Here is a 24,224-nt window from a genome sequence, read left to right as displayed (position 1 = left end):
TTTCAATGGGACACAAAAGCAATCATCAGTCATATGATGGTCCATACTGGAGAATCAGGATGGAGGTAGAAGGTGACTCGAATTCAGACTTCTTAGTCTTAAAAACTGAAGCAGTGATTTACAAGCCTCCCTGTTCATCCGTGCTTTGTTCCTGCTGAATGGCTTTTGGATTTTCGGGAGGGACTTTATCAAATAATTTCCAAACAGGAGCATCGTGGACAGCTGATCCGAGCACCTGTTAATCCTATTTGGAAAAGGTTTCAGAGAATCAGGGGCAGATAGAGGGACTGTTTGGAAGAAGAGTGAGAGAATCAAACCCTCTAACTCCCAGCTGCTTCAGGTCCGTGGTTTTTGGTGTCTGCAGCCACCAGACAGCTCCTTTGCAGAAGACTGGCTGCTCATACTAGCAGTGACCTTGTCACCAGGCCCCTCCAAGTGGGCACGACCCCAGGGACAAAGGAAGAAGATCTCAGGGAAGTAAGATTGACTTCCTGGCTGACAATTGCTAACTATTGCTGACAATGCTTTCCTGGTACCTCGCTTACAGGGTCCAGCTGGTAAGGAAGGTCACTTCCATGACAGGAGCCTAGAGATGTTTTGAAGACTTTGAGAGGAGAAGTCACCACAATGTATCATAAGTCCTACAGATGAAACCTGGTGGATAGTTTCTTGGGCATGGCTTCCTAGCCTCAGAACAGCAAGTAATAGAGGCTTTTAAAATTCCAACCTGAGATTCCTTATGGAAACCTCCAGCAGAGTAAACTTAAAAGAAGGCCTTTGTGGTAACATTCTTGCTGTACCTCTGTAAATAATCAGGCCATATCTAATAAGGCCACATTCATTTTGTGATCAGGATTCTTTGAGATTCTTTTTGATCAAAAGTGGGGAGACTGTAGGGAAAAAATGTGCATAAATGGAAAAATAAGTGTTTATTCTAAAGCACACCTGAGTTGTCTGATTCTGATTCTGTAAACTGTAGATAACTGATAGCAATGCCAGATAATTCTTGTCTATTGACATGCAAACAAATTCTGTTTCTAGAGAGAAACAGTCAAAAAATCAGTTTTGGCTCTATTTGTACATTTCCATATTCCTGACTTTTAACTGTGTCTGTGCTTGGTAATCTCCTTTGACCTGGTTGTATCACTTTTGTTTTCTATGAATGAGTTAAATAAAATCTTCAACTCATTTTTATTCTTTCATCTGTATAAGAGCCATGATTTTACCTGCATTTAAAAATGATCTTTTAATGCGTACTTGGAATTAAACCACCCTTTAATGGTTGATCATGTATGCCCTGAGCTTTTGCTTCAGCCCCAGAGGGCCTTAGAGAGCAACTTTTCTTAATTTCCATTTTTGTGTATGTGTTTCATATATTAGCAGTGCATGCATGCTCAGTCATTTCAGACATGTCCAACTTTTTGTGATCCCATGGACTGCAGCCCACCAGCCTCCTCTGTCCATGGAATTCTTCAGGCAAGAATACTGGAGTGGGTTGTCGTGCCCTCCTCCAGGGGATCTTCCCAACTCAGGGATCAAGTCCACAACTCTTACATCTGCTGCACTAGCAGGCAGGTTCTTTACCACTAGCACCACCTGGGAGGTGAGGTGAGGGGAAGTCGCTCAGTCGTGTCTGACTCTTTGCGACCCCATGGACTGTAACCTACTAGGCTTCTCTGTCCATGGGATTCTCCAGGCAAGAATACTGGAGTGGATTGCCATTTCCTTCTCCAGGGGATCTTCCTGACCCAGGGATCGAACCCAGGTCTCCCGCATTGGAGGCAGACGCTTTACCCTCTGAGCCTCCAGGGAGAAGTACATGCATATAATCTGCAAATATGTACTGAGGTTGCAGGTCCAACTTTTTCCTCCCAGAATGTGCAATCAAGATTAGAATAGTAGGATACATCATGAAAACATCTTGCTACATCGTGTCCTCACCAATTTGGTTTTGGGAAGGTATGACTGTTTTGCTCCTTTATCCCACAGTTCATCCAGAAGAAGCATGCCAACTTTCCTGGTTATATTCCTGAGACTTTGTCCTCTGAAATTAGGGCCTTTATTTTGCTCAATTCTCTATTTCTGATACCTCGAAATGTGCTTGGAACATAGTAAACACTAAATATTTAATGACTTTTACAGTGGTTTAACTCAATATCCTATGTTTAACGATCATTCCTCCTCTGTACTGGCCTTTCTGGCTTAGATATTGGAAACCTCATAACACTGATGTAGATGAACATATTCACTTCAGAGTTATATGGAACTTTCCTTGAAACACGGGACCTCATAAATCTCATTAGTCCCATACCCTTTGATCAGAGCTGTATTCAGTTCTCTTAGGGTGACCAACTGTCCCAACTTAACTGAAACTGAAGGTTTCCTGAGATAGGAGACTTTAGGTATTAAAACAGAGACAGTCCTGAGCAGATCAGGATGGGTTGGTCACCCCAGTTCCAGTGGGTACCTGCTAAAGACTGTTACTTTTTCTCTACAATAAGCTATACATGAGCAGTAGCACATGAACATCAGCTTTCTATGGATTCTAGAAAATAGATTTGTTGATCAATTTTCAGTACTCTACACAGTAGTGCTTGGTCTTGTTCACAAAAGGATGTGACGTGAAAGTCGCTCACTTGAAAAAGTCGTGTCCAGCTCTTTGCCACCCCATGGACTATACAGTCCATTGAATTCTCCAGGCCAGAATACTGGAAATGGGTAGGGTAGCCCTTCCCTTCTCCAGGGGATCTTCCCAATCCAGGGATCAAACCCAGGTCTCCAGCATTGCAGGTGGATTCTTTACCAGCTGAGCCACAGGGGAAGCGCTCACAAGAGGATAGTGACTTATGAAGACGTGATGGTAACGTATCCTCTCCCCAGACCATGAAATGAAGTGTGGGTTAGCTGCATATTTATAACCACCCCCCAGCATAGTAGCAACCCAAGCCTCCAGAGGCAGTGGATAAATGATGTAGCCAAAAAAATACCCAAAGCTGGAGATATTACTTCTTGGCAATTTTTGTTCTTCTTTTTCGTAACTGGGCCACCCAAATGAGCCACATACAGGAAGTCAGAGGCTGTCCTCATGGTGAGATCTGACCGAAGGTCCACTGTGATGTTGCGCAAGGGTGACGTTTCACAGGGTTGTGGCCTCCTACAGCCATAGCAGGGTGGGAGAGAACAACCACTGAATTCAGAGACCACTCTAGTTTTTTTGATCATGGCAAAACCATCCAGGAAGTGCCTGACAAGACCCTTGCCCTCCAGGCAGGCATGGCTTGTTAGATAACCCCTCAATTGTGAGCTAAATAGCACAATCTTTGTACAAAGAGCAGCAGCAATGAAGGGGGTGATAGAAGCAGCTCTTTTTCTGGTGAGAAGTAAAGCTTATACAGAGCCATAAGGATGGACAGCAGAAAAACCACTGAAAGGAGTGTCTTATTTTATTCTCCTCATCTGCCCTGGTCTGTCTTGTTGAGAGCTGGCCAAGGACCCACATATGCTGACTCAGAGCCATGTTAAAAAATATAAGCAGTATCCTATTATTCACTAGAAAGGCATTGGCTTCTGGCAGCTTCTAAGAAGGTTAAAGAATCCAGAAAGTAGCTGATTAAGGTTTTGCCCTATATGCTTAACAGCTTCCCACCCTAGGTCACATGTTAGCCATCCCCCAACCCCTACCCTGGACAACTGAAGTCCACAGGATATGTGTGGGTTCGTTACCTGATCAGAAAAACATTTTATTAATCTTCCATTCACCACCATTCATTCTAAGAGACCCTATAACGTTGACAACACACCTGCAACAAACTTTGAATGACTTTCATATTTTGATGTGCTGGGTAAGTTCAGGTGCCGTCTCGCCACCATGAGAACAATTATTTGTTTGACCCCTCTCCAACCCACCAGAGCCAAATGTAATATCCTGGATACATTTTACTTCAAGTTCTATTTTAGAGTTTCTGGGTACCCTTCTGATCATTTTGGGGAATGTTAAAAACAAAATTCAAGGAAATATTCAGTAGCCCCAATATGATCCATAACATTTTTCCAGCACATATTGCTTTCCAGAAAGTGATCTACCTCCAGACAACCTTCACTGGGGTCCCAGATACATTTCCCTATTTTCCTTTCTCAGAAGTTCTCTATGTTCCCTCCGCTGGGTCCTGACTGAGCTGGACAATCCAGCACAATGGACAGTGACTTAGCTGCCTTGACAGGCTGTGCAGGTAGCTTTGACACAGTGACTATGGTTGTGGGAAGCATAACTCTCAAGTGGGAATGCTTCTGTCTTAAAACTCTGCTTGTTATTTTCAGGCAAACTGCTGACAAGCCTGGTCAGCATCCATTGACCTGAATACCCTTTTCTACATCATTAAGTACCTTATAACAAAGGCACAAACAGATGTCCTGATAATGGGTGCTAGTGTTTCTGCAAAAGAATAAAATTTCCCCCAAGTCCCTATGAAAATGCTTCCACACACACCTGTGTTGTTCCTTTGTTTTTTTTTTTTTTAATATAATGTCTTTGGTGGGGCAAAGGGGTTACCCTAAATTTACTTTGCAACTTTTTCCATCATCCACCACAGGCACAGACATATAGATTACAGAGTCTTCACAGCTGCCAGAGCTGGTTCTGTATTACTGGATGTCAGGCTGAGTAAGAGGTTCATTTTGACTTGATAGTAAAAACTGTCCAATTAATGCTTCAACACAGTCTCATATTGAGTGCTATGGAGGAAGAGCCATAATGCAAGTTAATTACTAGCTAAGGAAAAAAGAGTCTTCCTCTACCAAACAATTTATCTGAATTAAAATGTATCTCATTACAGTGTTTTTATGAATTCTAGGGGGCTTCCCTGGTGGCTCAGAGGTTAAAGCGTCTGCCTGCAATGCGGGAGACCTGGGTTCGATCCCTGGGTCGGGAAGATCCCCTGGAGAAGGAAATGGCAACCCACTCCAGTATTCTTGCCTGGAGAATCCCATGGACGGTGAATTCTAGGCAATGCCTTCTCTCTGAGTCAGTAATAAACTTAAATCTCCACCACTGCACACTTCATCATGTGCCAGGAGTATATTTTTCATCCACTTCTTCATTGTAGCTGAGTAAAGAACAGCCTACGTAAGGTTAACAGTAGGGATCAATCAACTGTGAGGTTTAGCAACCTCAGCACTATTGACATTTTGAACAAGTTATTAATAATTCTTTGGTTGGGGAAGCTGTCCTCTGCTTTGTTAGATGTTTGGCAGCATCACTGAGCTCTGTGTACTAGATGCCAGTCATGATACTTAAAGATGTCTCCAGCCATTGCCAAATGTCCCCTGGGAGCAAAATCACCTCCAGTTGAGAACCACTGGTCTAGAGGAAAGACTGTGATTTACCTAGTTTGGATAGAATGCTTTGGCCTGAGGCCAGGAGCCAGGGATCAGGAAATTAGCGCATAACTAGGTGGATCTGTATGGCTGCTCCTTTAAGGGGTGCTGGGAAATCCATCCACTAGGCATCCAACACATTGCAGAGATTCCATCTAGAGTTTGGCTTCTGTGGCTTTGTTTTTTGTTGACGAAGTTAAACTTTTTTTCACTTTTGTCTGTTGGTATTGAGATTTCTTGTCTTCTTTTGCAAGCATTCTTCTGTTTTCAGGTGTTTCTGTTAGCCTTGCAGTTTTAGTATTCTGTCATCTTCCAATAAGCCTTATGGTGATTTTTGTTTAATCTAGATCAGTCCAGTTCAGTCGCTCAGTCGTGTCCGACTCTTCGCTACCCCATGGACACCAGGCCTCCCTGTCCATCACCAACTCCCGGAGTTTACTCAAACTCATGTCTGTTGGGTCAGTGATGCCATCCAACCATCTCATCTTCTGTCGTCCCCTTCTCCTCCCGCCTTCAATCTTTCCCAGCATCAAGGTCTTTTCAAATGAGTCAGCTCTTCGCATCAGGTGGCCAAAGTATTGGAGTTTCAGTTTCAGCATCAGTCTTTCCAATGAATATTCAGGACTGATTTCCTTCAGAATGGACTGGTTGGATCTCATTGCAGTCCACGGGACTGTCAAGAGTCTTCTCCCACACCACAGTTCAAAAGCATCAGTTCTTCGGTGCTCAGCTTTCTTTATAGTCCAAATCTCACATCCATACATGACTACTGGAAAAACCATAGCTTTGATTAGACAGACCTTTGTTGGCAACGTAATGTCTCTGCTTTTTAATCTAGATCAGAATTCCAGTTTTCCTATTCAGTTTCCTTTTATTAGTATAACCTGTCAACTTCCAGGCAAACACATGGGTCTTAATGTGTCTGTCCTCTTGGGGAGAAAAAAGAGAGTGAGACACAATGATCATAACCAAATACCATCAGCTTACTTGCTTATATATCCTAGAAGTCTAGGGCCACATAAGTGGCTAAACAGCACAGACTTAGAGGAGCAACCCCCTTACCCATCACTAGGTTTAGTGTATTTAACAGTTTGTTGAAAATCACTGACCACGAGTCTATTTTAAGTGTTCTGTTAAGTCCCCCAGACCACTGACCTGGAGACGAGATCAAGATCCCAATCCTTCCCTCGAGAGAAAAGTTGTACTGAGTATTGGTGGGACCAAAGAGAAACACTGTAACACAGTACCTTCCTTCTGAAAGAAGAATAGTTGAAAGATCTGAGCTTCCATGGATATGTGAGAGCAGTGAAATTCACTCTTAGGAAACCTTACCTTGGTTGGAACAAGAGCAAGGTTTAACTCTATAACGAAATATTGGAGCATTGGCAATGGATGGCAGGGTAGGAGACAGCTTGAGGAGCAGAGGTTCCAGGAAAGTAAGCCAATGAAGCTGTATGGTGATAACAGTATGACAGCAGTCATCCTAGAGTTGTGTGCAGTTAAGAACTTGTGTTGGGGGACTTCCCTGGTGGTCTGATGGCAGGACTCTGTGCTCCCAATGCAGGGGAACCTGGGTTCGATCCCTGGTCAGGGGACTAGATTCCATATGACCTGGTGCAGCCAAATAAACAATTATCTTTTAAAATAACCTAAAAGGGAAAGGAAATTGCTATTTTTAAAAAAAGAACTTGTGTCTGTCAAAGTGCAGAAGCTGTATCTATTGGTGCTTAGTAGCAAATACATCATAGGAATCAGACTCCAACTAAGATGGAGGCATAGACATCTACCAACAAACAGGGAGTTATGAAAAGGGGATGATAACCCCTGTCTGTTTTGAATGGGCTTGTGGTAATCTATTTCCATCACTGACTGGTGATATAGGAGGAAGCAAGTGCTCAGGAGATAAGTCTTTATGGTTCAGTGAGGAAGCATCAGTCTCATTTCTCTGATCTAAAGCATGCTGTTGGAAAGAGTTTCTTGGCACAGGGTAAGAAGAGAGGGAAACTAAGCAAATAATTATGTACCAAGGCCCCAAGTGTTTTTCCCTGGAGGAGGGCATGGCAACCCACTCCAGTATTCTTGCCTGGAGAATCCCCATGGACAGAGACTAGCGGGCTACAGTTCATGGGGTCACAGAGTCAGAAATGACTAAGCAACTAAGTACACAGCAAGTGTTTTTATGACTTCTAAGTGAACAAGTAGTATCGTGAAGGACCAAAAGATAAATTCAGTGCACCCCTGCCCTCAAGGAACTTACAGTGCAGTGGGGAAGGGAATAATTGCACAAATAGACTACAGCAAATATACAAGAATGCTACCTTGGCTAAGAGGAAGAGGAGGTCATGCATTTTGGGGAAAATCAAGATAGTGTTTTGACCTACCGAGTATATCAAATAGATTGAAGTAGGAACATTTAAGAGATGATTTCAGGGGCTCAAATCAGAGGCAATGGGACTGTAAATGAGGATAATAGCACTGAAATGGAAATGAGGGACTAGAATTATGAAATGTTGCATAACTAGCTTCTTCAAGATTTAACTAATATACATATGGGAGATTATTGAAAGGGAGGAGACAAACTGTTTGAGCATTGGGAATTGGGAATGGAAATACAGTTGACAGAAGCAAGGCGGGGGGCAAAGAAAATGAGGTGGAAGATGGCAAGTGTACTTTCTGAGATGCTGTTTATACACCGTATACAGAGGTTAGTGATTATATACAGTGTGGCCATCTTGTCTGATTTTTCCCCAGAGGAGACTTCTGTCTTTTCATTCTGTCTGTTCAGCCATATCCTTGGTTTGTAGATACTCTGTGCAACATAAGTATTTATGCCTTGAAAACCAGTTCTTAGGATCCATGCCATCGTCACCCACCTCCCCAATGTCACCTCTTTATTTAGCTTTTGAGGAGAAGGCAATGGCAACCCACTCCAGTACTCTTGCCTGGAAAATCCCATGGGCGGAGGAACCTGGAAGGCTGCAGTCCATAGGGTCGCGAATAGTTGAACACGACTGAGTGACTTCACCTTCACTTTTCACTTTCATGCGTTGGAGAAGGAAATGGCAACCCACTCCAGTGTTCTTGCCTGGAGAATCCCTATGGGTCGCACAGAGTCGGACACGACTGAAGCGACTCAGCAGCAGCAGCAGCAGCTCCCTATGAGTAATTCGACACTTGCAGTTTAATTATCCTGTCTGTGCTGATGAGATGGAGAGGAGCCTGCCCAGCTGGAATGTAGGAGTGCTCCATTATTAAAGCTCTGTCAAGGGAGCAAGGACTGCCTGCAGACACTTGAGCTCTAACCAGAGATTGTCTATCTTTTTTTTTCCCCCCTTGGCTTCTCAGCACAATCTGAAAATACCTTATTTGGGTGCTGGAAAAATAAATTAACAGTCTCAAGACACCATTCCCTATAAATCAAATGAGGCACTCACTTAACTGAGTCTCTTCAACTCTTCTCTGAATTCTCCACATGTCAGCATAGAACTGTTTCAGTCTTCCTACCTCAACTTTACACTCATAAATTTCTTTCTCATTTCTGACAGGTTTTATTTACTTGCAACTTCATTGTATTGTTGTTTAACATTTTAAAATTTTACTTTTTTCTATTTGCCGAAGTAATATGTGCTCATTGCAAAAATTACTTGATTTGGTAACTAAGAAAAAAGGTTAAAGAAAAAAATATGGAACTATCCTCTCAATCACTATTAACATTTTAGCCTAGGCTTTTTCTTCTTATGCATATTTTAATTTTAAAACATAACTGGGTAGTACAGCTAAGATAAGATGCAGCCAAATAAATATTTTAAAAATGAATTTTAAAAATAAAACATAGCTGGAATCCTACTGTGCTAAAATAGTATTATTTTCTGATATTTTAACCATTATATTTTGATAATTTTCTAATGTAATTAAAATTATCTTATCATTTTTGATACCTGCTTGAATTTTCATAATTGTAGATGTTATATTTTTCTTTGTGTAAATCTCCTATGCTGAGAGCTTAACTCCTTATAACAAAAATTTCCTGGGCTATGTATATGCCTATAGTCACAAGAAAAAAAAGCCAATTTTTTGTTTGTTTTTCAATGTTCAAAAGTCAATGTATTTTATACTTTTTGTTGCAATGGTAAATGGGACTGTTACCTTAAATTCTCTTTCTGATCAGTTATTGTTATTTCTGTATAGGAATGAAAGTGATTTCTGTGATTAATTTTGTATCCTGCAAATTTACCAAATACATTGATTATCTCTAGCAGTTTTCTGGTGGCATCTTTAGGATTTTCTAAAAAATTACATGATTCTGAATTCAAGATTTTTGCTTATACTTCTGCTGTGAAATATATATACAGTTTAAGAAATATAAAATGTTATTTTGACATTTATATAAATATAAAAGTATGTATATATAAAAGTATTAATATATATGTTTAAAAGAAAAAGAAAGCTATTTTATTTATAGCCTAAGGGCTTCTGAGTTTGGTAGAGTTTTCCCTTTCTTATCAACAAAATTAATACATATTTATAAACCCAAATAGTTGGAAAAGTAAAAATATAAAAAACTTAAGTTTATGTTTTTCCATTCCACTATCAAAAATAAAATAGTTTTCTATGGCATATATGTTATACATTTTATGTACTTAAATTTTTCAATGGAATTACACAATTTGTATTATTCTACATTTGCTCTACAACTTAATATTAATGACACCTTTCCACATAGTTGCATATTCCATATTTAGATATTTTTTCTTCTTTTATTACATTAGCTAGAACTCTCAGAATAATACTGAATAATAACAATCATACTGGACTTCATTGTCTAGACACATGAAAGGCCTTTTCAATTAATATGCTCAATACATATCACCTGTTTACTGGGCAGAAAGGAGGATGCTTTGGTTGTAGAGAACAATTTTTCACTCTTCGCAAATGTATTTTATGCCTGCCACAGTTTTCACTGTGACCTCTGTTGAGTCTGAGGAAAGGAATGTCATCCAGGAGCTGGGGGCAGGAGAGGGTATTCAGACCTTGAAATTGTGTGAGAACATTTCCAAAACATGTTTGCTCTAAAAGATGCCTTCTAAGTAAATGTTTGAAATAGTTAATTGGGAACATGAAATTTCCATTCATAAATAGGAGAAACTCCTACTTGAAACATTTCTTGAAGAGCATATTTTGACCAGAATGAATGTGTGAGTTATATGTGTGAGAAGTTGAGAAATTGTAAATTTTATCAGTTCTTAAATGTGTGATTTGCCTGTGAAAACATTTTTTTACTATCAGCTTTGTGGATTCCAAAATGATCCATGGTTCTCAAGTATACTGAAGGAAGATGGACTCTATTCAGAGAAAGTAAAAATGCCATCAGCAGTTAAATCATGTCTAAAACCATGACTTTTTTGTCCAGAATAGTTTCTTCATGAATTTTCTCTTTCAGGATAAGTATGATATTGATAGACTGAAACAGGCAACAAATCAGAGAGAAAAATAAAGATACTTAAAACAATTTATACCCAAATAATTACTGAGAAGTTTCTCCCATACATAAATTCCACAGAGAGAGACAAGGATGAATGAGGTCTTTTCAGCTAGTTAAAACTTCTTTGCACTTCCATTGCAGGGGACACAGATTTGAACCTGGTTACAGGACTAATATCCCATTTGAGGCATACAGCCAGAAATAAAAATCAAACAAAAATTCTACCTAGAAACTGCTGCTTCAGAATCAGGAACCAGAGGGAATCTATTGCAACCCCTATTTCAGTAAAATTCCGATATGAGTTTTCTTGAATTAATTTGTACGATTTCTAAGTTTTCAGTATTCTCAGTGATTTGTTTTAAATCTAAAAATATAGTAGTAAAAGTATATAGTATATTAATAATAAAACTGCAAGATGTGTTACCTCTAGATTTGGGCATTTCCTTATTTGATGTTGTTAATTAAAATAGGAAAAAGTCATTTATGAATTCTATAACAGAAGAGCCTGGCTGGCTACAGTCCATGGGTTTGCAAAGAGTTGGACATAACTGAGCATGCACACAAATCATCTTAAAGATGATCATATGTTTTACCTCTGTCAAAATCAAGAAAATTACTATAGTTAAATATATTTGAGGGATGTGGAAATGGTATATTTTAATCTATGCAAAGAGTCGGTTATTTTATGAAAGCTGAAATGACTGAAGTTGCTAATGACTAAAGTTTTCTAAATGTTCTCTATTTGCTTTTAAATAAAAAAGTCATAATGTCTCATGCCTTGATATTTGGAGAACTAAATATAAATGATAATATTGGATAAAAGCAGAAATATTAATATCTTTTGTAAACTGATTTTGTGAAAATTAGCTGGATATCCAGACATTATTCTATACAAACTTTCTCATTTATGCTTTCAGAAATGTAATTTCATTTTTAGTATGAATTGATTGTGATTTAATGTTAAATTATTTTAGTTCTAACTTGACATTCCTAATTGGTTTTGGAAACTTACAAAATATAACACTGAAGTAGAAATATATGTGTACGTTAGTATATGTATATATATATGTAATATACAAGTGTGTATGTGTGTGTGTTCATAAGTATGTGAGTATAAATATCAATGAGCTTCCCTGATGGCTCAGCTGTAAAGAATCCACCTGCAATGCAGGAGACTCAGGAGATAAGGTTTCGATCCCTGAGTGGGGAAGAGTCCCTGGAGAAGGAACTGGCAACCCACTCCAGTAGTCTTGCCTGGGAAATCCCATAAACAGAGGAACCTGGCAGGCTACAGTCCAGGGGTCACAACTTAGTTGTACACAACTTAGCAACTAAGCAACAACAAAGACATCGACAGAGAAGTCTCCAAAGGTCTGCCTAGAAACTGGAATTCAACCCAGGTAAATATTTAAATGTTTTAAAATTTCTGTGTGTGCATGAAAGAAGTTGTGACTCTACGAGAAATTTAAGTCTATACTTTTTAATCCCCCAATATTGTAAAAGCTAGACAATTTTAAATAAAACTCTTTAAAGAGTTTGTTTTATCCATGAGTTACTATTTTGTATTAGTTGGATGAGAATGCTGTATGAGAAACTAGATATTCTGCTTCATGATCCTCATGTTTCCTTGGATGAAGTTATAGTTTTCTTTAATTTTCAGAGATATTCATGTTACATTCAGATGATTCAAACACCCTGTTTATATTCTATAAAATCAGTTTCAGGTTTCTTAAACGATCATGTAAGAAGAGAAATGATGTCCGTTTGTTACATGATGCCCCACATTTGTGCTGTCTCTATATTTTTCTTCTCATCATCTTGGAAAAAATCCTAAAGTAGGAAAGAGAACATAAATGCAGACTCTGTCCATCTTTGATGAAACTAGGAAACAACCGGAAGTCCAAACCACAAATAGGAAGTGCCACCAATAACAGCGAGGATCAAAGCAAGGATGATCACAACTGCAGACCACAGAGACGCACAGGCACAGAGCGGGCGGAACACACCCTGAATGGGCACGCCTGGAAGTTCAGAAGAAACATAATTTAGCTTGTAGCAATGAGGACAGTCTATGGGCTACAGACCTGAGCGTCCTTGAAACAAGTGCGATGTTTATGCGAGTAGAATTTGCAAAGTTGACCAAGAAATCAAACAGACCACCACCCTGCAGCAAGTAATTTCAGGAAGCAGAAGGAAACCTCTGCACTGTTAATTGCTAAAAAAGAGAGAGAAAGTTACACTGAAAACTCTGTGTCATAAGGTGAAATCCTGCTAGTCTGGATCATTGCCCTGACTCAGTCACCAAGTAGAGAACTCCTCCAACTGTAGTCCAGAAGAAATCACCTCTTTCAGGGATAAACAATAGTTTTAAAAATTGTACAAAAATTAAGTATAGTTGCTCTAAGAAAAGAGGAGACACATGTACACCCACGTCTGATTCATGTCAATGTATGGCAAAAACCTCTACAATATTGTAAAGTAATTAGCTTCCAATTAAAGTAAATAAATAAATTTTTTTAAAAGAGAAAACAGGAGAAAAAAAACTAGAAAATTAAGTAGCCGATGACAGGGGCTCCTTCCTCCATTAAAAATAATTTTTCCCCTCCAATTTTATTGGGATGTAATTAACTTACAGCACTGTGTATGTTTAATGTGTGCAGCATAATAATTTGGCATTCATACATCATGAAACAGTTATCACAATAAATTTAGTAAACATCCATCATCTCATATAGATACATTAAAGAAATAGAAAAAAATTTTTTTCCTTTGTGATGAGAACTTATAGGATTTACTCTCTTAACAACTTTGATCTGTGAAACACAGCAGTCTTAATTATATTGATCATTTTGTACATAACATCCCTAGTACTTACTAACTTGTAACTACAAGTTGGTACCTTTTGACCACCTTCACCCAATTCCCCTACCCCCACCCTCCTGCATCTGATAACCAGTTTTTTAATTATATTTTACAACTACATTATATAATTAATATATTAATATTACATATTAAAACATTTCTATCAAGGACCTATTGTATAGCACAGGGAACTCTGCTCAGTATTATCTAACAATCTAAAATGGAAAAGAGTTTGAAAAAGAATAGATACATGTATATATATATATATATATATAATTGAATCATTTTGCTGTACACCTGAAACTATCACAACATTGGTAATCAACTATACTACAATATAAAATAAACAGTTTAAAAAAGTTTCTTTTACCTAAAATTTCTTTTTTTTTTTTTCTTCTGATTTTAAAAAAGCAAAGCTTTGTTATGGGCCCAGAAAGGACTGTGGGCCCCAGGCACTGTCTCTCCCAAGCCATAAGTCGGCCTGGGAGGACGCAACAGAGCTCCACGGAAAGACAGCAAACAAGGGGTAGCTGTGAGCCAGCTCCTTGCAGGCAGGTTCTTATTCATTCTTGTGTCCTGATACCTCACTCGAATAAATTTGCTTATTCTCCAAATATTCAGCACCTGCTCTATGACAGGTCCTGTGCCAAGTGCTGAGGCTTCAAGGATAAGACGCTGCCCTTGCCCTCCATGTTGGTTCCGGAGCCAATGAGTTTGTATCTATTAGGAATCCTTCAGCTGCAGGGAAGAATTAAATATAATGAAAAAACTAAAACTGGAGTTAAGCAAAAAGCATATTTATTAGTTCACAGAAATGAAAATGTCAATGGTAAAAGCTGGTTTCAGCATTGACTGAATTTAAGGATCAAGTGACCATAACCAAACTATATTGAAAGTTAAGCTCTCATATGCCTGGCACAATTCTGAGCCTTTTACATGTATCTTCCCATTTAACTCACAAGAAATCTCAAGAGGAAAGTGCAACAATCAACTTCTCTCTGGTTCTTTGTTTTATCTTCTCAAATTGTTCTAGTGGCTCCAAATTGATTAGTTATTTATGAGAGAAAAATTCTCAGGTTATTAATAAAGAATCTGCTGAACTTGGTGATTCATTCATTTTCCACATGCTCATTCATTCGTTTGATATTGTACTAGGTGATGGGGATGGAGGGTGTGTTACAAAGACAGAAATGCTGCCCTCACGGAACTTATACTAAACTGAAAATTGTAATAAAGATGGGGATTTGGGGGCCAAGATCAGGTCTTTGGTTGTGACACTTTCTAAGGTGTGGGAGAATCATGACTTTTGAGAAAAGGGCACAGTTTTGGATGTGTTCATTCTGTTACATCAATTAAATACTCAAATGATTTTCGTAAAATTATATATCAGTTCAGTTCAATTCAGTCACTCAGTCGTGTCCAACTCTTTGTGATCCCATGAACCGGAGCATCCCAGCCCTCCCTGTCCATCACCAACTCCCAGAGATCACCCAAACCCATGTCCATCGAGTCAGTGATGCCATCCAACCATCTCATCCTCTGTCGCCCCCTTCTCCTCCTGCCCTCAATCTTTCCCAGCATCAGGGTCTTTTCAAATGAATCAGCTCTTCGCATCAGGTGGCCAAAGTATTGGAGTTTCAGCTTCAACATCAGTCCTTCCAATGAACCCCCAGGACTGATCTCCTTTAGGATGGATCTGCTGCTGCTGCTGCTAAGTCGCTTCAGTCGTGTCCAACTCTGTGTGACCCCATAGATGGCAGCCCACCAGGCTCCCCTGTCCCTGGGATTCTCCAAGCAAGAACACTGGAGTGGGTTGCCATTTCCTTCTCCAATACATGAAAGTGAAAAGTGAAAGTGAGGTCACTCAGTCGTGTCTGACTCTTAGCGACCCCATGGACTGCAGCCTACCAGGCTCCTCCGTCCATGGAATTTTCCAGGCAAGAGCACTAGAGTGGGTTAGGATGGATCAGGTCATTCTAAAAAGCCACTTGAGGGACTTCTCTTGTGATCCAGGGGTTGACTCCTTGCCTCCACTGCAGGGGGTACTGGGTTCAAGCCCTGGTCAGGGAACTAAGATTCTACATGCCAGTGGTGCAGCCAAAAAAATAAAAAGTCACTTGCAAAAATTACATAATAAGAAATGTAATACAACAGGATGGAAAAAATAAAAGAGGAAATCAGGTTGAAATAAAGATGATTTCTCCCTGATATGCCTCCACTGTAATTATTGCCACCCTACTGGATAAGGGATTAGATGCCCTATTTCTGTGCTCCTATAGCACCTAATATTGCTCCTATCATAGTGTTTATTGAAAACTTTATTAAAATTTTCAGTTTAGGGTAAGCTCTATGAGGGCAGCATTCATTTCTGTGTAACACACCATCCATCCCCATCGCCTGGCACAATATGAAATGAGTAAATGAGTATGTGGAAAAGTTTATTTAGTACTCGTAACAGACCTAGAAAAAGAATTGCCCTTCACCAGCAATTAAGTTCAACAGTCTGACTATGAAGACCATACTTTTTCGATGTACCTTGCCACCTCTCTATTTAAAATTGATATGAAAGAACTAAAACAATTTCCAAAAGAATGGCCAAGATTGCACGGAATGTATCACAAGAAATGACTAAATAAAATAGCAACACCTGTTCTGAGGAAAGGATGGTGGGAGAAATCCTAGGTAAGTCAGTCCTGAGTGTCCTGCTGGAGTCTGACTCCCAGGACACGCACATCACAGAAATAAAGGAATTCTGATGTACAGATGTTGCAGAAGTGAGGGCAACTGCCGCATATGGGAAACCATAAAGACATATTGTGATCTTAGTGTGAATTTTCCTGTCAGTTAAAATTTTCCAAAATTAGATTTGCCTAAGAGGCAGTGAGTTCCTTGTCACTGGACTTTTTAGCTAGCTAGCTTAGCTTAGCTAGCTAAGGACAAGTTGCAAGATGGTAAAAGATGTTTGAGCATTGGAAATGCAGGTGGATTCAACGGCTTTCGAGTTCCCTTCAATGCTGAAGTTAATATATGATTCAACTCTCAATGAAGAGAAGCCAAAAGGATCTCTGGTGCTTAACAAGGAAGACACTTCCTATCAGGAATGTAGATAGTCTTTCCCATGTAAGAGGAATATCACAGCAAAAAAACAAGCATGCAGGTTGGATAATCCCGCTCGTTATCATCATCGTGTTTTCATATTTTATTTCCTTACGTTAAGATCTCACTTCAGTTTCCCATGTAGACCTACTAACAGGATGGAAAATACTCTGACTAGATAGCTAGATTATCATAGTTCACTTACCAGTTTGACTTCTCAGAGAAATGAATCCAGCCCTCAATTTAATCAGTGTTTTCTGAGTTTGGTAATTGCAGACAAATCCCTATCAGCCTAACCATGCTGGAACGCATAATAGATTTGTACTTCTGATCTTAAAAATCAAGAACCAGCCTCTGAATTTTGGTAATCCACTAGTGTGCCTCCCTCCTGGATAAAGCAGCCACCTAAAAGCCACATATACTGGATGACAAGTTGGTTCTGTGTCAGTGTCTCCATTAACTTTGGCTTCAGTTCAGTTCAGTTCAGTCGCTCAGTCATGTCCAACTCTTTGCGACCCCGTGGACTGCAGCATGCCAGGCCTCCCAGTCCATCACCAACTCCCAGAGTTTACCCAAACTCATGTCCATTGAGTCAGTGATGCCAACAAACCATCTCATCCTCTCTTGTCCCCTTCTCCTCCTGCCTTCAATCCTTCCCAGCATCAGGATATTTTCAAATGAGTCAGCTTTTCACATCAGGTGGCCTAAGTATTGGAGTTTCAGCCTCAGCATCAGTCCTTCCAATGAACACTCAGGATTGATCTCCTTTAGGATGGATGGGTTGGATCTCCTTGCAGTCCAAGGGACTCTCAAGAGTCTTCTCCAACACCATAGTTCAAAAGCATCAATTCTTTGGCTCTCAGCTTTCTTTATAGTCCAACTCTCACATCCATACATGACCACAGGAAAAACCATAGCCTTGACTAGACGGACCTTTGTTAGCAAAGTAATGTCCCTGCTTTTGTATATACTGTCTAGGTTGGTCATAACTTTTCTTCCAAGGAGAAAGCGTCTTTTAATTTCGTGGCTGCAGTCACCATCTGCAGTCATTTTGGAGCCCCCCAAAAATAAAGTCTGCCACTGTTTCCACTGTTTCCCCATCTATTTGTCATGAAGTGATGGGACTGGATGCCATGATCCTAGTTTTCTGAATGTTGAGCTTTAAGCCAACTTTTTCACTCTCCTCTTTCACTTTCATCAAGAGGCTCTTCAGTTCTTCTTTGCTTTCTGCCATAAGGGTGGTGTCATCTGCATATCTGAGGTGATTGATATTTCTCCCGGCAATCTTGATTCCAGCTTATGCTTCATCCAGCCCAGTGTTTCGTGATGTGCTCTGCATATAAGCTAAATAAGCAGGGTGACAATATACAGCCTTGATGTACTCCTTTTCCTATTTGGAACCAGTTTCTTGTTCCATGTCCAGTTCTAACTGTTGCTTCCTGACCTGCATAAGATTTCTCAAGAGGCAGGTCATATAGTCTGGTATTCCAGTATTACTAATAATAACGATAGCAGTAACATGGAATATGTAAAGTCACAAGAAAAACTATTGAGAACTTTTAATTTGATTTTTATTATTTGCTGCATTAGAAGCACCAGGAAAGAACATAAAGTAACATCCCTCCCACCAAAGTTAGCCAAGTCTTTGGGTTCCTAGGGATCAGCGTCCAGAATCTCTGAGACTTTAGGTGCCTCTGATAAGCTATTGAGATATTTTGTGTGAGAAATGTGCATTTGCGCTTTTAATTTTGTGTGTGAGTTGAAATGGGGGAAAATTGGATTTCCAAGGATTTGGAAATGGAACAAGAATTTATTTTTCTTTGAGGATAGAGAACTGACCCTGTTCAGACCAGCCCCTCAGTAACAGCAGAACATTGAAAGGAGTGGCAGCCGAGAAGCTAACATAATCTGGTCACTAAGGCTTTTCCGGAAGCCTGCAAGAGGAGCCCTGAAATTTTCCAGAGGAAATCGAGCTACTGCAGTCACCCTCCATTGAAGGACCCCTAGTTTATAGAGCACCGAGTTGAATGGGCAGACCTCTGGGCTGTAGGATGAGGCGCTGGTACCCCAACAGCGGCATCGTGTGGTCACAAGGAGCAATAGCAACAGAGATATACAATCAGAGACCCTGAGATGGTGTGAACCCTCTGGTATAATTGCGGATCTAAGGAAGTGGCTGCTGCTGCTGGGACTGCTAAGTCGCTTCAGTCATGTCCGACTCTGTGAGACCCCATAGACGGCAGCCCACCAGGTTCCCCCGCCCTGGGATTCTCCAGGCAGGAAGGGGAGAAGCCCTAAAGTGACTGAAAACAACTTCCCACCAATTGTAGCAGGTAAGGATTTGGACTCTTCTAACTGAATCCACAGAAATTCATTTAAAACTTCATTTAAAACATCACTGTTGAACTCTGGTCCTACTTTAAGTCCCCAACATTCTCATTTAAAGGACACATCCTCCGCAATCATCTGTATCCTTACTGTTTTCTTCAGCTCCCATAATCAGGAGGCCCTTATAGTTCATGTTTACTTGTTTTTATCTGACTTGTAAGTTTGTTTTATTGTCTACTTCCTCCTACTAGAATTTAAGCCCAAGAAAGCAGAGATCTTGTTTTTCTAGTGTGCCACTATATCCCCAGCTCTTAAAATAGTGCCCGGCAGACACTCAGAGTTCAGTAAATACTTGTCAAATGTATGAACAAATAAATTATATACCTGAAACAAACTGTGTTCCAGGCACTGTGCTAGGCATTTACATCATTTAACCCTCGCCTCAGCCTTACAGGAGCTATCATTATCCCTTTTCGTAGCTGAGGGAACTAGGATCCCAAACCATTAACCACTGAGCTCTACGCCCCTCACCATTCCTGTTTCCCATCCTTCTGTTTACCTTTTCCAAGAACATCCTCTACTTCTCCTCCTTCAGGTAAGGATGTGCCCCTTCCCCCTTTCCTCTCAAAATAACCTGTGTATAACTATCACTGCACTTACATCAGTCACTATATGTCTGTATCTCCTTTAACTCTGAGATCCTTGAAGGCCTCAGAAGAGATTGTCATCTCAGCATTCACAAAAGGTACTATAGGGTCTGGAACATAATAGGAACTCAAAATATTTTTATACAGCAATGACTGAATGAATGGGTAGATGACCATGCTCCCATCCCAAGCCAACGCTTTCCCACTTTTCTTCTTCTGTGATGCTCATGAGGGCCTATTGTGCCCCAACCATAGCATTAGGTATGGAAGATACTGAAATGAATAAAACAGTCTCTACTGCAAAGGGGCCACAGTCTAGTGGATTTGGCGGGAGGTGGGGGTGAGGGGTGGGGGGGGAGTAGTAATGACAATCACAGTTAGTGCAGTTAGTACTGAAGTGTGCAAGTGGTGTTTGGGAGCAAGGAAGAGAAGCATCTGGCCCTAAAACAGGGTCCCTTGATGACTTTTGTAGGACAGTAGAGATGAGAGTGAGAGCACACAGCTCATCGTGATTCAGGAACGAAGGGAAGTAGCAAGAGGTGAGGCTACAAAAATGAGCAGGTGCCAGCTCATGAAGGGGCTTGAAGGTAACATTCAAATGAACTTGGATTTTATTCTGAAGCTGATAGAGAATCACTGAAGCGTCTGAAACAGGAGGGTGATATGATCAGATTAGCAGTTCATGTAACGATCAGATGAAAAACAAAGCCTGACATAGAGCAGCAACAATGGGTTTTAAGGGAGAACAGGTCAGAGTTATCAGTAGGATAACTCTTTCTGTGTGGTAGGGGAAGGAAAGAGAGGAGGAGCCAGTGAAGACTCCCAGGTTTCTGTGTGGATGATGCCATTCACTGGTAAAGAAAATGCAGGAGGAGGAGCGGTTTTGAATGATACATAGTAAGTGCTCAATAAATAGCTGTGGAATTGAACTTAATTAAAAGGTAGAAGACAGACTGCTTCTTTTGGACACATTGGGAGTTTGGATTCCTTTTCCAATGCATCTCAAGACAGTGGTCTAGGGTGTATGTAGCTGATAGAAGAGGCCTGCCAGGGAGTGGTTTCTGGGTTTGTATTTTCCATGTGAGATCTTAGTTCCCTGATTAGGGATTGAACCGTGGTGCCCTGCATTGGGAACACAGAGCCTCAACCACTGGACCAGCAGGGAAGTCCCAGGGGTGAGTATTAATGAAAGAATATCCAGATTGAGAAGAGGGCTAAAAACAGAGTCCTGGAAGGCCCAACTTTTAAGAGGTGGTAGAGGAAGAAGTGACTAAGAGGAAAACCACAAGTTGGCATTTGCTGAGTGCCTAAAAGCAAGGGACTGTACTAGATGCTGGGGGCTAAAAATCACACTTGTCTGTCCCTACAAGGAAACTGCTGAAGGAGCAAGTGGCCAGAAGGACACTTCTATGTGCCACTGAGGTAGAGCCCAGGATTCAGTGGAAATGAGAAACCACACAATGATCTGTTTGAAAATGAAGTCACATTCCAGGTTCCAACGTCTGTCTTTATTTCTTGCACCACCTTTCTCCCACCCCTTCACATGGAGTCCGGATTAGGTGACATGACTTTTATTGATGGTGAGTGTAAACAGGTGTGAGCAGCTGCTCTTTTAGAGGACACAGGGTGCTGGGCTAGAGAAGCCGGGAAGGGAGGGCCAGCGCTGGGCTGTGGATGCAGGATTCACTCCTTATTTGGGCGGGAATGCTGCATTCTGAGAGAAAGATTTATTTGGGGACTAGCATTAGGCACAGGGGAGGCAGGCAGCACGGGCCATCAGGCCGCACTCTCTACTTGGAGCACAGCCGCCGCTTCAGCAGGTCTCCCGGGATCCTCCTCGGTGTCCTGCGGAGGTTCTGGCTCCAGCTTGGACTCCAGCGCAGGCTGGGCTTCCGGCTGGCCCTCAGCACTCCGGCCCAGCCCAAGGCGAGGTGGCTTAACAGGCGTGGGTGTTGGCGCAGCATGGCCTTTGCGGCCTGAAAGGGCCCTTCGCAGGCTCTGTACCTTCTCCAACCCGGTGCGCCTCAGCCTCCGTGCCCTGGACTCCACGGGCTCCTCCTCGTCTGAGCTCTCTTCAGCTTCGGCTTCGGGCTGCTGTGGGCCAAGTTCCACCGGGCCTAAGAGCTCCGGCGCCTTCTGGAAGGCCTTGGCTGGGATTTCAGCCTCCTCCTGCAAGTGAAGGACACAGAACTGGCCCTGGCAGCCCCCTCTCGGGAGCCTGAGCCCCCCATCTCAGTTACACCAGGGAGACCCGCCCCACCCTCGGCCTCCGCAGCCCAGAGGGGAAAGGCTAGGCAGGCGTGGGAACGTAGGGAGCCGGCTGGAGGGACGTGGGGACAACTAGGACAGGCGAACTGTGCAGAAGTCTGCGGGGCCCCTTTAGAGGCGTGAGGCAGGATGGTGGCCTCAGGGGCAAGAACAGCTGGAGGCTGCGACCTGTCTCAGGATGCACTTCCATCACCGTTACTTTCATTCAGGGATGGGCTGGTACTTGGAGGAACTTCTGCGGACGTGGCCTGAGCGAGAGCTGGGCGGCCGTTCATTGGCCAGGCTGCCTTCAGGGGCGTGAGGGAAGGCTGGGGCTGGGCAGTGGGAAGTGGGTGCGGCCATGGAAGTGGGTTCCCCGAGAAGGGAAGAGGGTGGGGTCAGGAATGTGGGTGCGGCAGGCGGATGGGAGGGGGAGCCCCAGAGGGTGGCCCGCAGGCGGGAAAAGGCCCCGGATCCGGGGACGCCTGAGGTCACTAACCTTGAAGAGCAGAACGTGGAGCTTCCCGCGCGCCACCAGCAGCCCGTGGTTGGCCTCCAGCCGCTGCACCTGGGCGGCGCGGCGCACGGCGCGCTCCTGGGCGGCATCCGCGTGCGAGCCCACGCGCTCCGCCTTGGCCAGCAGCTGCGCCAGCGTGTTGCTCGTGGTATCGTGGCTGCGACTCAGCGCGCCCAGGTTGCTCTGGATGCGGCGCACGGAGCCCGCCAGGCCGCCCTGCCTCTGAGCCAGGCCCCCCTGCCGCTCGCGCAGCGTCTCCAGCATGGTGGCCAGCTTCTCCAGCAGGGTCACCACCGTGACGGCGTGCACCGGGCCCCCGGCCGGCGCTCCGGGCACAGGCCCCGACTCCAGAGCGCTCTCCCCCATGATCCCTGACCGCCCTGCCTGGCTCCTGCTGAAGCCGCCGGCCGCGTTCTGCGCTGGGGCCGCCTTCCCCGGCTCCTCCCCAGCTTTGGCCGTGACTCAGGCAGGCGGAGTTGGCCTTCCCCGGCTGCGGCAGGGGGGAGGGCAGAGGGCGGGATGTCGGCGGTGGGGTCCTTCGGAAGCGCGCCCCCCCTCTGCCGCCCTGCCCGGGGCCCCGCGGGGAAGCAGGTTGGCCTGGAATCCGCCCCACCCAGCCCGACTAACTCTCATCAGGAGTTTGAGTTCCCTTCCTCCACTCCCAGTTCCCTGGTGTGCCTCTTTCTGGAAAGTACTCTCTCCCCAGTGCAAAGGGCAAGCCTTGGAACATGTTGTTGTATGCATCGTGTGGGCAGAGAAACTATGTCAGAAGGCAAATGTGTGACCAAAGGGCCTCCGCAGCCCCCTGCCCTCGGCCTCCCGCGCCTCAGAGGGCTGTGTTTGCACCCTAGGCTCTTGGCTGTTTCGATATAGACCGAAGACTGGGCTCGAGGTCTCACTTTGGGACCCAGCAGGCCACGTAGACAGAGGAGAGGCGGAGCGGGTGGGGAGGCATCCCCTGGTATTTTCCTAGTAGTCATCACCAGGGTTTGGCCACAGGCCTCATTTCCTGCTTCTCTAGTTCGATGGGTAGCATTACCCTATTTTCTTTCTTCTAGGTCTCCTTCCTCGCTTTCGTTGAGCCCCTGAGGGCCTAGCTCCTGCACCTCAAACTTGGAGGGCAGGCAGGACACCTCTTCCTGTGAAACCTTTCAAAGGATTAGAGTAGTTTCTGGTATTTATGCTTTTCTTCTCCTAGAGGTTGGTTGTTGGCTCCCACCTGATGTTTTTTTAATTTTCTCTGGAAATAGGTGAGAATGTCTGTTGAGAGTGAGGATTTTAAATTGCTGCCTGGAGGTGGGAGAGAGTGAGCATAGAGGATCCAGTTAATGATGCCGGTGGTTAATTTGTTACCTCACCACTGTGGAAAACCCCATGCCGCCTCTCTAGTGATACCTGGTAAGCTGACAGTAGGCACAGAAGTCCAGGCAGTTCACTGATCCTATCACCTCTGTCCTTCCTCTCCTCATCCGGTCTGTGAGGGTCACTTGACTGTGGCAGAAACTGTCACTCGTGGGATGGTTACATGAGCCTGCAAGGACCTGAGGTCTGGTTTACACAGAAGGACAGCAGATGAGTGAAATTATTATTTCCAGAAATCCGGTGATGCTAAGTTGGAGACCATATTCTACAGATTCTCCACGAAGCCTGACCCTTCTGCTCCTTGGGAACC

The 24,224-nt window shown here is 42.9% G+C and overlaps 1 protein-coding gene and 1 pseudogene across 1 annotated transcript; both read right to left on the bottom strand.

The window, feature by feature from the left end:
• The window catches only part of LOC138092131 (TBC1 domain family member 12-like), a 36,849-nt pseudogene extending 17,956 nt beyond the window's left edge, over nt 1-18,893 (bottom strand).
• A 2,402-nt stretch (nt 18,894-21,295) lies between these two features.
• On the bottom strand, nt 21,296-23,135 carry CAVIN3 (caveolae associated protein 3). The gene is made up of 2 exons (XM_068989013.1): nt 22,535-23,135; nt 21,296-21,957 (listed from the first exon to the last, which is right to left on the bottom strand). The coding sequence occupies exons 1-2, from the start codon at nt 22,916-22,918 to the stop codon at nt 21,565-21,567; spliced, it is 777 nt and encodes a 258-aa protein (XP_068845114.1). The 5' UTR covers nt 22,919-23,135; the 3' UTR covers nt 21,296-21,564.
• Between the last annotated feature and the right edge of the window lie 1,089 nt (nt 23,136-24,224).

The sequence above is a fragment of the Capricornis sumatraensis genome, chromosome 16 (genome assembly GCF_032405125.1).
Source record: "Capricornis sumatraensis isolate serow.1 chromosome 16, serow.2, whole genome shotgun sequence".
NCBI classification, from domain to species: domain Eukaryota; kingdom Metazoa; phylum Chordata; class Mammalia; order Artiodactyla; family Bovidae; genus Capricornis; species Capricornis sumatraensis.
The sequence above is the reverse complement of the archived record's forward strand: the minus strand, read 5'-3'. Positions and strand labels throughout refer to the sequence as shown.